The sequence below is a fragment of the Pavona decussata genome, unplaced genomic scaffold (genome assembly GCF_977016875.1).
Source record: "Pavona decussata unplaced genomic scaffold, jaPavDecu1.1 SCAFFOLD_53, whole genome shotgun sequence".
Taxonomy (NCBI): Eukaryota; Metazoa; Cnidaria; class Anthozoa; order Scleractinia; family Agariciidae; genus Pavona; species Pavona decussata.
Window position 1 is genome coordinate 3,304,180 of NW_028145475.1, and position 17,984 is coordinate 3,322,163.

At 41.0% G+C, this 17,984-nt stretch overlaps 1 protein-coding gene across 2 annotated transcripts; it reads left to right on the forward strand.

The window, feature by feature from the left end:
* The first annotated feature begins 3,162 nt into the window (after positions 1-3,162).
* On the forward strand, positions 3,163-15,990 carry LOC146480525 (uncharacterized). Of its 2 annotated transcripts, XM_085109705.1 has the most exons (7): positions 3,163-3,315; positions 4,261-4,390; positions 4,996-5,069; positions 5,572-5,676; positions 6,028-6,078; positions 7,260-7,370; positions 7,927-15,990. In XM_085109705.1, the coding sequence occupies exons 3-7, from the start codon at positions 5,000-5,002 to the stop codon at positions 15,855-15,857; spliced, it is 8,268 nt and encodes a 2,755-aa protein (XP_084965831.1). In that variant the 5' UTR covers positions 3,163-3,315; positions 4,261-4,390; positions 4,996-4,999; the 3' UTR covers positions 15,858-15,990. The 2 variants fall into 2 exon arrangements, with proteins under 2 accessions (XP_084965831.1, XP_084965832.1); XM_085109706.1 differs by lacking the exon at positions 4,261-4,390 and having other exon boundaries at positions 3,178-3,315.
* Positions 15,991-17,984: the final 1,994 nt, after the last annotated feature.

Sequence of the window (17,984 nt, forward strand, 5' to 3'; positions counted from 1 at the left end):
GACAACTGTTAATACTGAGAACATGAGAAATGAGTTTTCTTTTCCTTTTCGTTGAAAGGCCTCTAAAATTGTCTCAAAGAGTTCAATACAGACTTGGGTGTCAACAATTTAATATCCTTCTTGCATTTTCTGAAAGTAATAAAAAGTTGTGCCAAGGACTGTTTTAATTTTCAACAAGGAAAGCAATTCCTTGATGAAAGTGCATTAAGCAACTCTAATTTGCAGCGTGGTTTACACAGTAAACGTTTTCTGACTTAGACTCTCTTCGACATGCTTGTATTCAATGGATAGTGTGAGAATCATGCATGTATAATTTATGACGAGGCTATTCAGAAAACGTTCTCTGATTTGCCCTCAGTAATTTCAGTACTCAAACAATCAAAGACAGAGAAGCTTATCTAACGGTTCACACAGAAAGAGAGTGCAATTCTTTTTCACTTGTTACATTAGTTTGAAACAAAAATTATTTAGAGTACTCACCATAAGCGAAGAACATTGTTCACTTTGCTTTCGTTGTTGTTAAACTGACTGGCACTTGGTTGGTGAGACTAAAAAAAGGACTGGCAAACATATCCGATAAGCAAGCGTTAGAAGACCAAAAAAAGGCACCCAAATTCTTTATGCCGCTTATTTTAGATATTTTATTGAAAGGTTATGAGCCTGGCAATTAAACAATTACAGGGTCCATTCCACGGCGATAGAACATCATTTACGAACAAATCTCAGTCGCCGAAATTCCTGTACAGTAATTATACTGAAAGGAAAAACAAAACGAAAAGTTTTTAACTTGTCTTTTAAATCTCTGCCCTTCAATTTCATAACAACACTTATACACTGTATAAAACACGCGCTCTACACCAAAACGTTGCAAATCCCAAGACAAATTAATTAATTTCATCTCAAATTTCGTCTAAAATTCCAACTTTATTTTAAGGAGATTAAGAACTAAAAATATTGTAGATAACTCTTGCATTCAGTTCATGAAGTATCTCAGTCGTCTGTAGTTTGGAAAGCTTACCAGCGAACACGTGTTCATCCGTTGCACGCAAATTTCTCCTTAAAAAATTGCAAGAAACACTCTAAAAATACGAAACTCACCATTTTGACTCGTTTGTAGAGTATAAAAATCATTCCTCAAGGTTTCTTGTCTTTCTCAGACCAGAAATTTCCTTTCAAAGGGAAGGAAGGCAACCACATCTTCACTCAACTTGAAAAAACTCGGTTTGAGCACATGTCTGCAACAAGTCATGAATATGAATTAGAAAATCAAACCAATGGAATGTTTTTATGTGACTGCCATATTGCTGCATCAAAACAATGAAACTTCACTCCTTTAAGAAATGAGAGAAAGGTTGCCAATAGAGGCTATGGAGGCCACGCTTGAGGCACAAAACAACAAAATGGTGTCCGTTTGGGAAATAATTCCAAGCAAATTAAATTGCTATTTACAAGTTAAAAGTAGAAAAAACAACTAATTAAAACCTATTTACAATTCATTTCGATTAAAAAAGAGACTATTTTCAAGCACATTGCTTTTAAAGAAAAAACAAATGTCATAAAGTTACAATAATATTCTTACTTGTAATACAAAAATCACATGATCGTATTCTGACTAAAAAAATATTTGGAAGTAAAAATAAGTTCCTTAAGGAAAAACAACTCTTGTTAAAAACATATGCAGATAACATCGGTCATTAAAAGCAACTAAAATTACGAAAATTAAGAAAAGAAAGGAAATAAAAAAAAATTCTAGCCGTCACATTCTCGATTGTAATGTCTGTGTCCTGAAGGGGTACATTTCTTCTTCTTCCTCTGGAACCTCTAAGGCAGAGGAGAGCCGAGCGGAGGATGACAAAGGATACTTTTGCTCTTAACCAAGTAGCCAGCAAACACTGACGTATTTCCGGCTGTCGCTTCTTTCGGCGGAGAGAAGCGACAGCCGGAAATACGTCTGTGTTCGCAGGCTATTAGCCAAGACACGGTGCTGGCGTAGTCCTCTCCCTTCTTAATGGCGAGTAGTTCAGCTAGTCTGTTGTGGGATCTCTTTCATTCCTCGGCCATTCCGCCTGTGGTAGTAAAAACAAGTGGCGTGAAGGTGCCTTACTCCACCTCCATCACTCTGCTTGCATATTGGCGCTTTCTTTCATTCTCGTGTTGCCTGTAGATTTCCTTGGGACTTAGATCTCTGCAAGAATCTGCATTAGGGTGACAAACCCTGACATCGAAGAATGCAGTCCTCTGTTTCTCCCAGAAGCCACGAGCGCTAATTTCTAAACGCGCATCCGGAGCTCAGTTGGCGCCTCTGTTCAAAGTCTCTCCAGTGATTTCCTGAAGGACCGGCTCTATTTCCACATCATTAGTTTACACACCATGCTCAACATCTCTGCTTCCAAGTCGCGAAGCTCATTATGGCGCTGTATTATAAACCCGCCCCGCCGGCATACCATTGCATAATCAACGTTGAACTGGTCCCCGCACACACACACTTTCGGTGAGTCGGCGATTTCCCAGTCATATCTTAACTTGATCACATCCCTGAATTCTCTTTTATTTAGATTGAATTCGGGTCTTGGATGGGAATTACTGTAAGCAAGTTCGATGCTCCCTTCTCCGTGGCTAGCTTTACCGCTCGCTTGTTTCTTGCTGGTAGAGAGGTTTTCACCTGTTCTAACCTCCCATCCATGCACTCATCCTTCTTCTTACGCCCACTTAGTTTAGTTGCAGTGTTCGTATTTCCGACGCATCCGGAGACTAATGCACTTGCGGTATCATAATAATAATAATAATAATAATAATAATAATAATAATAATAATAATAATAATAATAATAATAATAATAATAATAATAATAATAATAATAACAATAATAGTAATACTAAGTTCGCACTGACGTTATTTGACTACGAATTCTTCACTTGTAAAATCCTGTCCCTTTCAATGACTAAACTCAGTAACTTTGGGGGTACATGACAACATTTTTTGCAGATGTAGGAATTTACACCTGATACCAACAAATGAGCGAATCGCATTCCAATTTCCCCAGTGTTTGATTCCGCGGTCCAATCAAGTTTTTTCCTTACAGCCGTAATCGCATTTTCTGAGAAAAGAATGCATATCAATCAGACAAAACAATCTTTCTAGGAATCAGAAACAACTATTCTTGAAACGCAAGGCTCTGAGAAGGATACCTGAATCTTTCGTCCATTATTAACAGGAAAGCCCGTTTGCATTTTGCTTTTCCAAGGAATCTGGGTTGAGTTACAGAATTACATCAAGGAACAGCACGTTTATCGTATTCGTTGGGCGCTCGACCAGGTATGACCAAGAACCACTTAATTTATTCCATTTATGTTGCTTTTCAGTTTGGCATTTTCAAGATTAGTTTAGATTATCATTCTCGTACGTAAAGGGACATAGCATAAGAAGTTTTTAGTTTGGCGGAAAGTAAACTTGCTCTGGTTGTTCTCAAAATTGATGGCGATCTTGGCCACGGAAGAGTTTCAAAGAGAATGGCATCCAAAGCATGAACGCCGAAATTAAAGCGATTAAGCGAATGCATTATGCAATAACGCTTCAAGATTCCTTGCTTTAAAATGGCAATCTTCATCCAATTTCTGAACTACGAAACATAAATTATGTTTTCTGACCTTACTTCCGAATTGCTTTCAATATTTGCAAAACCTCCCGTTCTTCACGACTCACAGTAATCCAGTAGCTAGAGTTGTTCATTGAATCAGTCAGGTTAGATTCCTTTTGCAGCGTTGCTTGGACGGACTTAAACAATTGGCACATTCATTCCAGTACACCCGTAAAACACAATTCGTCATATTTCTATTGAAATTACTGTTAACATTCGTTAACGAATTGGATCAGAGTTTAACATTCGTTAACGAATTATATCAGAGTGATACAAAAATATTCTCTTCCCTACTTTCGCTTTTAATGGCTGAAATTTGCGGAGGTAAAACATAAGGAAAACATAACTGATTAAAAATGCTGGATTTCCTTTCTATTTGATACCAAACAATTTAAATTAATGAATGAAACTTTCTAAAGATCTTAAAACGTAAACAACAAGCACAGCGTTGAACTTTGGAACAAAGGGGTTAAATTACTTCCGCAAAGACATCGACAAGCCCTAACCCATTGTGAGAAGCTGTATAGTTTAGAAACAAGATACTGACAGTTGCTAGTCTTATGCAATCTAATCTTACTTATTGAAAAATACCGCCTAAAACGTTGCACGTTCTATTTCTCCAGCACCTCAAGTTGAAGGGACGGTCCACGCGGGCAGTGTAAAGCAAGGTTCCCTAGATAGAATTGGTCTCACAGTGGACGGCGTGGGAAGATGACCTGTTTATAAATCAGAGTATTTCCTGTACGCATTCAAGTAAGTCAGACTTGGCTCTTCTTGTATTGAATTTTCATGTAACGATTTGCACGTAAACTATCTAACAGATTTACGTTAACTTCAGGTAGACTGCATCAGAGAAAGCGAACACATCAACTAAATAAGTAGCTCGCGATCAGACAATCGCAGTGGCTGGCGATGGCCGAAATATTTCTTTATGCGGTGTTTTAAATAAATCAAAACGTCTTAACCTGTATTGAACTAAATTGAAGTGCTTTGAATATCCGGCGCATGCCTCGTTTCCTCTACACTGGTTATGGGACGTCTGGTTAAGTGTGAGGTCCAGGAGTCAATTTAATAAAGTAACTAACAATCTAGGCCCTTGTTATTGCACGCTCATACAGAAAAAGAGTCCAGGAAACATTGTTTATAAGTTTGATTATCGAACTCGTTTTTGAATTATCTCTTGGGTTGGTTTCCTTTTGTGTTTGCATGTGAAACCAACAGCCCAGCTTGTAAACTACAAGTGTTACAGTTTTATTAAATCGACCGCAGAATTGCAGAGTCAGTACGGAACAATTAATTTCTAAAGCCTTAATACCAATGCCTATCATTAACTTTATGTCCCCGCTTTCATTTTTCAGCACCATGCCCTCGAGGAGAGGGAAATGGAAGAAAGACTTTGAAAAACACAGTGAGGATCGGAACAAATCGGAAGGTAATAAAGCAATAAGCAATATATGAGCACTCTGGAATGACCTTATTCTTTCTCGTATCTACCTATTTCTACAGGCTTCGATTAATTTACGAGTCCTACTAATCATTGCTCAGTTACATGCACTTAGTTACAAATAGTGCCAGGGTTCATCGAGACATTGCAAATAAAAAAATTCGTTTTAAATTGCATGTAGGAAGCTCAACTCAGTCTTCGACATCTTTCACGCCAAATTTATAAAACAGTTCAGAAAGTGATTGGCTAAGAACTCCGATCATTTAATATAAGGTAATCTTGGCTGATCGTGAGCCGTTTGGGTACGGACTTGGGTTGGGGAAAGGGCCCATACAAGTCACTTGCTTTGCACACAAGAGCCAAAAGCTGAGGACCCATCTCTAAGCATTCGTCATTTATCATGAGAAATAATTTTAGAATCTCGGCATAAATTAAGTAAGCAGAATGATCACTAATACAGCTTACTGTTGAAAATTATTGAACATTTTAGAGCCCGAAGAACCACGAAAAAAAGAGAAAGAAGGCAACGAAACACCATCGCCAGGAACAGAAGGAACTCAGGGTGCCTGTGGAACAGCTGCTGATGAAAAACCAGGTAAGCTCAGTCATTAAAGAGTAGAAGTAGTTAATTATCTTCTAGGGTTACAAACTCAATCATCGCAGTTTCTTAAGAAATGTTGGAACACCAAAGGACTCCAAGAGTTTCTTTTCCATCGTGCGGTTGATACGAATATTAATTTATGGAGCGAATGCACGTCGATTGTTAGTCTACTGAAATAACTAAATGTTATGTGTCATAGGCGTGCTTACTGGTGTTGGATTGCCTTCAGTACTGATAAACATAAACTGGGCGTAAAAAGAAGTTGTGGTTCCTATTGACTAAGCCACCTTATGTTTGCCTTGGACACAAAAGGGAATTGAATATAATCTGTTGTCTTTATTTAAGGGAGAAGGCGGAAAGGTGGCAGATTCAGGGGAAGAAAAGAAGTTACTTCAGGTGAGTCTGATTTACTGGTGAGTGGTCATTTAGCTAATGGCACTGAAATACTTAGTTTTTTCGAACTTTGTGTTGGCATAGTACAAATATTGATTTTTTTTTCCAAAAAAAAAAAAAAAGAAAGAAAATTGCATCTCCAACACTTGAGGAACTGGTCAGTTAGCCAGTGGCGCTGGCAGACTAATTCACGCTAAAAAGCTCTCATCACAATTCTTACAAGAGAAGACTTCATTGACAGATTCAAAATACAGAACCACATAATAAAATATATCACAGGAGAGTTCTGCTCAATACATTTTATTTGGATGGTCCCACTTCAGGATTTCATCGATGCAAAAGTTAGAACCACCCTGTAGTCTGTACAGAGTAATCCACAGTCGTGTACCAAGGGAAGAACTTCGCAACAGCTTTCATTTTAATGCCCACACTAGAAGAACTTGAAACCCAGATCATATTAAATAGGCACAGGAAGGTACCGCGCCATAGTTATCGCCGTTTGGGTAGTTCGCACCCTCAACAGTTTCTTTTACGGACTAAATTTCAACCTCATTTAGTGATTCGTATTTTGATTAAGGGGTGGAGAGGCATAGCACTATTCCAGACTCTTAGACAAAAGTCAACTCTTTTTCAAAATCTTAATACTAATAGTTAAGTGGTGCATGTTACGTTTCGGAGAAACGGTGCTAGCAATACATCTATTCATAGAGTTGAAAAGCCTTAGGATATCCGGCATTGTTATCCATCAGCTATTTTCTCTTACCTGAGACTGGTCAAAAATGCATCACGTGAAGCAATATGCCCCAACTGGGAGTGATTAAATCCACGGAATATCCCCCCGGTTACAAACAAGAGTTGCTTCATTGCAATGAAAGACGTTCAACTTGCGTTTTCCTTTTGGACACGAAAAGGACCTGGGCGTACTCTTCGTGAACGGTGGCTGTAGATACTGAAAAGTCAACAGCTGAAGCACGCTTTCAGCGAAAATATTTAAAGAATAATAAACAAAATTACCTTTATTTGACCTAAAATATATGCATATTTTTGTTCTTGGGAATATAAATCTTTCTCTCGTAACTTAATGTCTAATGACCAGAATCAAAACATAACGGCTCAGAAAACAATAACAATGAAGACAATAATTTATAGATATAATTTGAATGGCATTTGGTCTTTTATTCCAGGTGCAAACCTCGAAAAACCTAAGCAGATTCAAAAGGGACGTGGGCGAGGAACATCAAGGGACTATGGAAAAGGCCAAGTAACATCACCAAGCGGCAGAGGGTCGCCTTTAGGTGAATAAAGGAAATAAAAAAATAACAGTAGAAGAAAATGTTGGCCTTAGAAGAAGACCAAGAGAGTTTAAGAAGTTTACGAGAATTAAAAGGTTTCGGGTTTTCCCAAATTCCTTCTAGTACTTACATAGTATTATTAGTCAATGCGTTATGTATGAAATGTTATTCCTGTTCCCGAATAACCTTGTTTAGAAAAGACACTTCCAGTGAGAACGCACCTCATACTAACCGAATTTTAATTTTTCGAATCATAAATGGCACGACTATCTATGAGAGAAGAATAGGTACTTCGAGTAAACAGCGACATAAGAGAACTCTGGTTGCTAAGAAACTGCGTTAATAAAGAGACCGCAAAGAAAAGGTCTTAGTTCCCACCTAGGGTCGAAACCCTTTCCCGACCTTACCCTAAGGCTCTCTGTCACGGTATTTGGCTAGAGTATCCGACCAGTTTGAGGAAAGTTGCCATTTAACTTGTCTCACAGACTCAAATTTTTTGTCTTTTTTTTCTAACTTTACTCCAACTCAATGATGTTGCGATGCATTCTTGCTTTAACAGATTGTAGAAATCAGGAGCAACGACCAGGAAGACCTAATCCAATAACTGGCAATCAAAATTCAAATAAACAGTGCCATGTTCGAAAAGTAATCCCAGGCATGAGCAGTTCTCTCGACTTCAAAACTTTGAAAGAAAAGCACCCCTTTGAGGTTGTCCACAAGCTGATTGAGGGAATGGGTCGTTTCAAGTTCCTTCTTCGATCACAAGAGGGGCAACACAACAGCGATGAGTTCGTCTTTGACTTAACTTGCACGTTGGCTGTTGCCTTGAAGGCACCGTCAAGCGAGAACACAAACAAGATCCTTGCTTCGCTTAAAGGTTCCGTATTTTTGAACTTGAAGATTCCCCGATTGCTTGATAGCATCCAAGTATCAACTGCCTTGAACGACCACGATTCAAGACAAAGGTTCATTGAATGCCTTATCATGGTCTTCATGAAGTATGTGACGCACTTGCCCAGTTCGTATGTTGACTTGCCTTATGTTCAATTAAAACTAGCTTTGGATCAATCAAGCATCGAGAGGAAAGAGGAGCTTCAAAAGGAGTTGGATACTTTTAAGCAAACCAGAGATGACATCATCAGAAGCGAAAGACAGAAGCATGGCAAACGTTACATCAACAGGGTAAGAGAAAAGCCGCCAAACGACTTTAGAGACATACCGATTTGTCCAACGAACAAAGAAATCACAACTCAAGAAAGGCCTTTCTTACGTAAAAACATTACAAAAGGAAGATACGAGAATGCAGAGCACTACCTTGATGTACAGTTTCGGTTGCTTCGAGAGGACTTTCTTGAGCCCTTAAGGGAAGGTATTCACGAAATTGTCCAAAACATACCAAGGAAACAAAGAAAGCAATTGATGAGAAACTATCGCAGCGTACAAATCTTCAGCAAGAAGTTTACGTGGTCTGGGATTGTTCATCAAGTACAAATCGATGTTTCTGGATTAGACACCAGGAGGTGGGCACACTCAAAACGACTCATTTACGGTTCATTCGTTTGTCTTTCTAAGGACAACTTCAAGACCATGCTCTTCGCAACTGTTGCTGATAGAAAGCCAGAAGATCTGAACAAGGGTAGGATCGACATTAGATTCATCGAAGGGCAAGATGTGTTGGCGATAGAGAGCCGCAACTGCGCTTACCAGATGGTTGAGTCACCTGCTTACTTTGAGGCATATCGCTTCGTTCTGAAAGGATTGAAGGAATTAGATGAAACAACTTTGCCCTTCAAAAAATATCTGGTTGAATGCAGTGAGGTAGTCGATCCACCAGAGTATTTAAGACGCGATGATGCAGAGGAGCCGGTATGTTATAACCTCAGCAAGGCCCTTGAAGTTCGGGATTCGTCAAGCGCCTCAGCCGTACCTGTTTTGACCCATGGAGCCTGGCCTTCAGTCAAAACCCTTCCTCTGAACAACTCTCAGCTCGAAGCGTTACGAACAGCAATTACAACTGAATTCTCTGTTATCCAAGGTCCACCAGGAACGGGCAAGACTTACGTTGGTGCCAAAATTGTTAGATGCTTACTTGAGAACCGAAGAGTCTGGGATCCAGAGCGCAATTCACCAATGCTGATGGTCTGTTACACAAACCACGCCCTGGACCAGTTCTTGGAAAAGGTGTTAGAATTTCTACCCAGTCGACAAATAATCCGTGTTGGAGGAAGAAGCAAAAGCGAGAATCTAGAGGCCTGTAATCTGAAAAAGTTTACCCACCGATTCAGGTTGTTCGACGAACGCCACGAAGTCCACGACAAAATGACCCAAAATGACATGGAAATGAAAGAATGCAAGGAACATCTCATAAAAGCAGAGAAACAGCCCTTGCTCTTCGAGGATTTGGAGGAACTTCTGTATTCAGCTCATGCAGACCAGTTGTACAATGCCAAATTTCCATCCAACGTTGCAAACGAGTGTCGCAACCCAGCCAACACCTTCGAATTATGGTTATGCGACAACAAGCAGCTAAACTCCTGTAACCAAAGTAAGAAAAAACCCCAACAAGACCAACATAAAAGGCATCGAGATGAAACAAACCTTGAAGAAATCAAAACAAATGAGGAGGATGAAGTATTTTATGATACTGCGTTGTTTATGTCAACTCATGTTGTCGATCAAAGGAACGGAAACGAACCAAAAACACCTGCAACAGAAGATGTGTCACCAGCTGAAAATTCTGTTAATTTGAGTGAGCCCTTAAACACGGTAGATGCATCGCAGATGATGACTAAAACTAGTCCTGAACTGAAGAAACACATTTCAGAGCAGCGGGAATTGAAAACAAATTCTCACGGCAGCCCTTTACCAAAACGCTTGATGGATGAACAAGGAAAATTACAGGGGAATCAACTATCGTCAGTAACTTCCTCGGGCAGTCTTCACGTAGAAACAACGGAAGATTTTACAATTTCAAAATTTCCACAGGCTATGGAAGAAGCTAACAGCATAAGAAGAAACGAAGACCGCAAAACAGCGAAAGAAGAGACTTATGAAAGTGTCGATGACGTAAGTGCTGTTGATGGAGAGACCATTGCCATTGAACGAGAGGCTGATCTGATAGAGTATCAAAGAAGAATACAAGGTGATGAGGAACTCCTGATGGCAATAACAGAACAAAAAAGTGACGTAAGTGCTGCTGATGACGACACCATTGCCATTGAAAAAGAGGCTGATTTGATACAATATCAAAGAAGAATACAAGGTGATGAGGAACTCCTGATGGCAATATCAGAACAAACAAATGAGTTCGTAATTCAAGATCAAGACCAAGCACGGAAAAACGAGGAAACCGATGACGGGTTTATAGTAGTATCTTACAGGAAGAAAGGCAAAGCTAAACTATTTGTGTGGCAAAATACAGAAGATGAAAGTTCTAAAGAGGAAAGTACAGGCGCCCAACAAGTGCTTGACTTTGAAAACGACGATGGAATGGCGAAAACAATCACAGCCAGGAAGAGACGAAAGAAGAAAAACAAAAACAAAAAGAAAGACACCAAAGTTATCATCAGTGGAGATATTTCCTCTTTAAAAGACCATCTGGATAAGGAGACAATGATGCCCTCTGATGAAGCGATGGAAGTAAAAAACATTTGGAGCTTATCGCAATCGGATCGACTGCGGTTGTACCTCTTTTGGATTGAAAACTACCGTGAACGTTACAGAGTTGAGATTCACAGATGTGAGCAAAAATATGAACAGCTTTGTGATGAACTAGATGCAGTCAGGTTCCAAGAAGAAGAGCAGGTAATACGTCGGGCAACTGTTGTTGGAATGACAACCAGTGGTGCAGCTAGATACCACTCAATGCTTCAGAGGGTAGCTCCCAGAATTGTTGTAATCGAAGAAGCTGCAGAGGTTATGGAAGCCCACATTATCACTTCCCTTTCACACAACACAAAGCACACGATCCTTATCGGAGACCACAAACAACTCCGTCCAAAGGCTACAGTCTATGAGTTAGCCCAAAAGTACAACTTAGAGGTGTCACTGTTTGAGAGAATGGTGATGAACAGCATGGAATGTAAACGTCTATCCATACAACATCGAATGCGTCCTGAGATTGCCGCCCTGACTAAAAGAATCTACGATCACGAAATTATTGACCACGAAACAGTTTGCCATTTTGAGGACATATTTGGTTTCAGCCACAATCTATTCTTTATTGAACACCAGCAACCCGAACACCTGGTGGGCGGCTTGCAGAGCTATGCTAACCAACATGAAGCCGACTTTCTGGTAGCCCTTTGCAACTACCTTCTACTTCAAGGATACGAGAAGAGCCAGATAACAATTCTAACCATGTACACCGGTCAGTTGCTACTTCTTCAAGAAAAGATGCCAAGACGAAAATTTGAGGGAGTGAAAATCTGCGCAGTTGACAACTTTCAAGGTGAAGAAAACGACATCATTCTTCTCTCTTTGGTGAGAAGCAATTCAGAAGGACGAATTGGTTTCCTAGGCGAGTCCAACAGGATTTGCGTTGCGCTGTCACGAGCTCGCAAAGGACTCTACTGCATTGGAAACTTTAACCTATTGAAAAGCCAGTCCAAGCTATGGAAAGAGATATGCGATGACCTAAAAGCGAAGGACGCCTTGGCGGACAGCCTACAGCTGGTCTGCAAGAATCATAGCAATGTGACGAGTGTGAGGAAGGCAAGTGAGTTTAACCCATTGGGGGGATGCAACATGCCTTGTGGAGTCCGTCTTCCATGTGGTCATGCTTGTGACAAGCAGTGCCATGCTTCCAGCCACCTAGAAGATGAATGTGTTAAACCGTGCCCCAATAGGTGCCCCAATGAGCATCCATGCCCTTGCAAATGTCATTATCCCAATAACTGTCCCAGGTGTCAACGTAAAATGTCAAAGACAGTTCCCAGTTGTGGTCACGAACAAGTAATACCATGCAGTATCGATCCTGAAGATTTTTCTTGTCGTATGAAATGTGAGAAAGTGCTTCCATGTGGACATAACTGTGCTAATGAATGCGGACAGCAATGCACATCACAGTGTAAAGTTAACTGTATTAAAACGCTTCCATGTGGACACCAAAAGTGTTTGCCGTGTTATAAAGACCCCATGGTTTTCAAGCAGTGTAATGAAAATTGCACGAGAGTGCTTGAGTGTGGCCACCCGTGTACAAAGAAATGCAAAGAGATGTGCCAATGTGACACTGTAATTAACGTCCAGTTGCCGTGTGAGCATATGAAACGAGTCTTATGTCGCGAAAAAGACCTTCCAATTCAGTGCAAGGAATGGTGTAAAAGAAAGTTAGACTGTGGACACATTTGTCCCGGAATTTGCCACGAGGACTGTACAATGCGGCAGTGTAAGATTAACGTTGTCAAGAATCTTCCATGTGGCCACCAGCAAAACGTTACTTGCCACCAAGACCCACAAACTGTTTTTTGTTTTGCTCCTTGTCCAAGGAAACTGGATTGTGGTCACAAGTGTTTCTCTGTGTGTGGCCGTCTGTGCCAAGAAGTTCAATGTGAGGAACCTTGTGAAAAGAAGTGCGAACGAGGTCATTCATGTAAAAAGAGCTGCCACTCAGGTTCATCTTGTGGTGATTGCGTGATAGCGGTAAAGATGACAATTCCCGCTTGTGGACACACCGTCACGAAGCCTTGTTACTTTGACTCAACTACTCTAAAGTGCAAACAGCCATGTGAGAGAACAAGAATCTGTGGACACTCTTGTCTAGAACTTTGTAGCAAGGACTGCGAAGCTCTTCCGTGCGAGGTGCACGAATTCAGAACATTACCATGTAATCATGTGGTGTCTTTAGAGTGTTACAAGAATCCCGAAAACTTTGTTTGCAAAGAAGTAGTTGAGGTCCACCTATCATGTGGTCATAAAGCGTCTTTGGAATGCCATGTTGCAAACGCTGGATTAGAAAATGTTTCATGCAAAACTCAAGTAGAGAAAGAATTGCCTTGTAACCACAAGTCCATCGTTCCATGCCACAAACTTCACGAAGACTCCATCTGCAATAAGAAGGTCAACGTTGAACTGGCATGTGGACATACAAAGTCTCTTCCCTGTTCCATTGTTACTGCAGGTTTCCTACATATTCCGTGCACTGTAAAAGTACCTCGAACATTACCGTGCAATCACCAAGCAACTATTCCTTGTAACGTAAATCTTATGGAGTACTGTTGTGAAGAGGAGGTAGAAATCAAACTTTCGTGTGGACACAAGAAGCTAACAAAATGTTCCAGCGTGAGAAAAGAACTGGAAGCTGGTATCTGCTGTACAAAAGTGGCGAAGAAACTACCTTGTGGTCATGAAAAGGAGATCCCCTGTTCGTATAAACCCGACAAAGCATTCTGTGATGCCCTGTGTGAACGCTTTCTTCCATGTGGGCACCCATGCCCCAAAAAATGCGGCGATGATTGTAGTAGCTTCAAATGCGCTGTTGGTGTTAAAAAGGACTTGAGCTGCGGATATCATAGCCTAAGCTGCCTCTGTTCTGCAAATGTGTCCCAGCTCGTTTGTTTAAATAAATGCAAGCGGAAGTTGGGGTGCGGTCACCAATGTCCCGGGAAATGCTCTGATGACTGCAGTCAGTTTAAGTGCCAAAAGATTGTGATGAAGAAACTCCATTGTACAGGAGGCCACTCTCTTAGAATGCCTTGCAGTGGCGATACCAACAGTGTGACATGTCAAGAGGGTTGCAACAGGAATCTGGATTGTGGTCACCCGTGCCCGGGAATTTGTAGTGAACCATGTGAAAGCATGAAATGCCTGTATGTGGTACAGAAACGCTATCCCTGCGGTCACAAAGAACAACTTCCATGCTTTCAGAGGAAAACCGCCACTTGCAAGGCACCTTGTCGGCGTCGACAGAGATGCAAACATATGTGTCGGGGTGTCTGTGGGGAGCCTTGCTCTAATTATCCGTGTGATGTACTTTTGGGTAAAACCCTCCCATGTGGCCACAAGGTTAAGATGCCTTGTAGCTTTTCTGTTAATGATGTGCAATGCCCTGCCCCGTGTGGATCTCAGCTGCCTTGTGGTCACCAATGCTCCGGAATATGCAATGACTGCCAACAAAGGGGCTCACATGAAATTTGCCGACACCCTTGCAATCGAATACTCGTCTGTTTGCACCGTTGCAAAGCCACATGCAGCGAACCATGCCCACCCTGTGACAAAGAATGCGGCCGACGTTGTCCCCACGAAAAATGCACCAAACGCTGTTCACAGTCATGTAAGCCGTGCAAAAAACCGTGCACCTGGAGTTGTCTGCATTACCAGTGTAACAATCCATGTGGAGAAGAATGTGACCGCCCTCGATGCGATGCCCCCTGTACTAAGAAGCTTGCTTGCCGTCACCCCTGTATCGGTTTATGTGGAGAAAACTGCCCAACATTGTGTGCAATTTGCCATGCTAAGAAGTTATCTTCCATACTAGGCCAAAGACGAGGTCAAACAACTGAAGGCACGAGATACCTGCAACTTTTTGACTGTGGTCACATCCTGGCAGTTGAAGAAATGGACGCATGGATGATGCAAGAGCTGGGTAGTGATGTTCAATTCATTCGTTGCCCTCGGTGCTCGAAAGCGATTACATTCAGTTTCCGTTATGGAAATCTCATAAAGCGAACACTGAAAAACAATGAAAATGTAAAGAAACAAATACAAGATCTTGCAGATGAGGCTGCCCAAATTGCCTGTCGCCTAAAGGAAGAACAAATTTACCTTTCGTATAAAGTGCGGGAGATGAAGTTTCCTAGAGACGTCCTCGCGGCGTTACAAAGATTCTCATGGAATTCCCATACAAAGATTTCGGATAGGATCCACGTGCGGAGTATTCCTTTTGTATTCACGATGAAAAACCATCTCGTCATTTGGCACCAGATTGAAAAAGCGCAACTCACCCTGCAAAGAATAGCAGAACAGCAGACAACCTCAAAAGAACACCTGGAGATCAAGCAACACTCCAAAACTATAAAACAGGCCTTAGAGAGCATCTTAGAATACCTCATGAAGCCTCAGTTAGAGTTGAGAACACTTGACCAGGTGCATGAGCACACAAGAAAGTTTTCTCTTTTCGCTTTGATTTTAGAAGCCCAATGTGTAGCAAGCAATCGTCTAATGTCTCTCTCTAGCATGGGTGAAACGCGTTTGAAAATGGCTCGTAACGAATTTCATTTGTTTCTTCAAGGAAACAATTTTGCCCTTCGTGTCGACTGGCTGGAAAAAATCGTCGCCTCGCTGAGGAAGGAAGTGGGCCTCGCATCCCTTCAACAGCAGGAATCCAAAGAATTTGAGAACTTTCCAGGCTTTAGTAGCGGAGTGTGGAAACAGTGCGAGCACCGCCAAGTGTACTACACGAGATCGATAATGCGCGATGGAGAGGAGGTTACTGTGCTAAGCAATAACTGTAGGCAGTGTGTTGACAAGATGGAGAGCACCTGCGAAATTTAAAGAGGGGCGCAAATCGTGAAGAAGTAAAGAGGTGCGGGTAATCTGGTAATTTCGCGCGTCAAACTGGAATTCAGCAGGAACGGTTGCAGCCCTCGCATTTCTTTATTGAAAAGAACAACAACAAAGATTTTGAACATGAGGGTAAGCTTTTTCCAGATGAACCCCCAAGATCGCTGACATATTCACAGTTTGAAAAGAACCTCAGGAAGTTTATCGCCCGTACCCAGAAAGATTTTCTAACACGTACAACTGGAGAGTGCATCTAATTTTATTTGGAGCATTTACGGAACAAGAAGGCTCTTATTTAAGTAATGTGAACTGCATGGAAAGTTGGGATGAAGGACGTCTGGCAGGCGTGATAATTTAAGCGCCATCCCGGCCTTTCTCCTTTCAAAGCCTTTATTTCGTCTTCTCTCTCGTGCTCGCCTTCTCCACGTTTAACAACAGGCTACAGATCACAAAAATTCTTGGACAAGTATTCACAAAAATTCGCGGACGAGTAAAATTCTGGCTCAAAGCAAAAAGGTCTACAAATTTCACAGTCCGAACTAAAACAAATTCAGAACTTCTAGACTCCGAACAGTGGACAGTGCGGCTCCATTCGCTAGGTTTACAAATTTAAGACATGTAAGATTATCTTTACACGAGGGTTACTTATTAGTTTTATTGCATTCTTCATTGTGTTTTGTTCTGGTTTTTCTTGATATAGTTCTTGTAGTTTGTGACGTTCGAATTGAATCTTCTAACGTTATGCCATTATATACCTTGAAGGTGAGCACGGACAGTACTCGAACACAGTACTTAATAACATTATGAACTGACCAGGAACAGCATAGAAATAACCACAAGTATGGTTTGGCCAACATATAGCGATGAAGCAAAATCTACTTCTCGTGCCTGACTTGTAAATTTTGCAACAGATGTTGTATTATTGCAAATAATTTTTGACTGTTGTGGCACCGACTGTCACTCTAGCTGACCGCGTCAAAAGTCTAGCTTTTTTTAGAATTACTGTATGGTTTCATGCAGAATGAGACAACTGGTTAGTTTTACTTCAAGAACAGTTTCAGTCTCAATAGAACATGTTTTATGACTTGGTCAGTAGACAGTTTTAAACGTTTTTAAGTATATGGCTCTTTAATTTAATGTAAAGTCTACAGGGCAATAGGACTATCCGGACACGGATAACAATGCCCTGGGGCAAAAGCTGGAATGCGCACTCGATAGGAATGCAACGTTTTGAAAATGTAACACCAGTGTTAAATCCATTTTCGTAGTTATTGATTGAATTTAATTTTATTGACATAAAGTAGAGACTGTTTACGATTAAATGTGAAAACGTGTACTGTCGGTTCTTTTAAGTTGAGTGACACCATGGACACTGGCTACCAAGTTTAGCAAGCAAGTGAGTAGCACGTTTAGAAATGCACACAAATGTAGAAGCCAAACTAACTGAAAGCAAACTTAATAAAATGGTGGCCTTGCAATTAACGTTTTTATGATAAGATCAACCAGTCAAATTTGAACTTACAACAATTTCGCGTCCTTTTTATTACCGATTAAAAGGATAATGATGTTTTAGGCACTAGGTTATATTATCTTCAGATATAGCCGTGTCGTCTTCGAAAATTCTGGTTCTCTAAGTATAAAAATCTTACGCCTTTGAACCAGGAAGAGTAGGCATTTATTCAAGCGTTATATTCAAATATCATTGACATTTGAAAAATATTCGAGTTTGCATAGTTTGAGCTGTAAAAATAGGTGAAATACTGAATAAAGTCGATGTTGTATGGAGTTGTTTGCTGTTCTTTCATCGGATTAAAATGTGTTTCCGATGCAATGTTGAGCCATTTAAAGTTAATCCTGTCTATATGAAGACTCTGGCTCGTTTCCAGACGTCAATACATTCCCGGAACAGAGCGGGAAAGCAGGGGTGCAGGGCTTGATGGGAAGGATACGAAACATGCCCACAACGCCACGCGCACCACGTTGGACCAAGGACAGACGCGCGACGCCTGAGGATGAAGCAGCCTGAAGACTCTCATCGGTAGCTTACAATGGGTGGCAGCATTAAAATAAACCCCACCGGCCCCTAGTGGGGAGGATACCCTATTTTATGGTGCTAAA

Coding starts and splice junctions, on each gene's coding strand:
- LOC146480525 (XM_085109705.1), top strand. CDS start 5,000: ATGCCCTCGAGGAGAGGGAAATGGAAGAAAGACTTTGAAAAACACAGT. Junction 5,070..5,571: donor GGATCGGAACAAATCGGAAG/GTAATAAAGCAA, acceptor TGAACATTTTAG/AGCCCGAAGAACCACGAAAA. Junction 6,079..7,259: donor AAGAAAAGAAGTTACTTCAG/GTGAGTCTGATT, acceptor CTTTTATTCCAG/GTGCAAACCTCGAAAAACCT.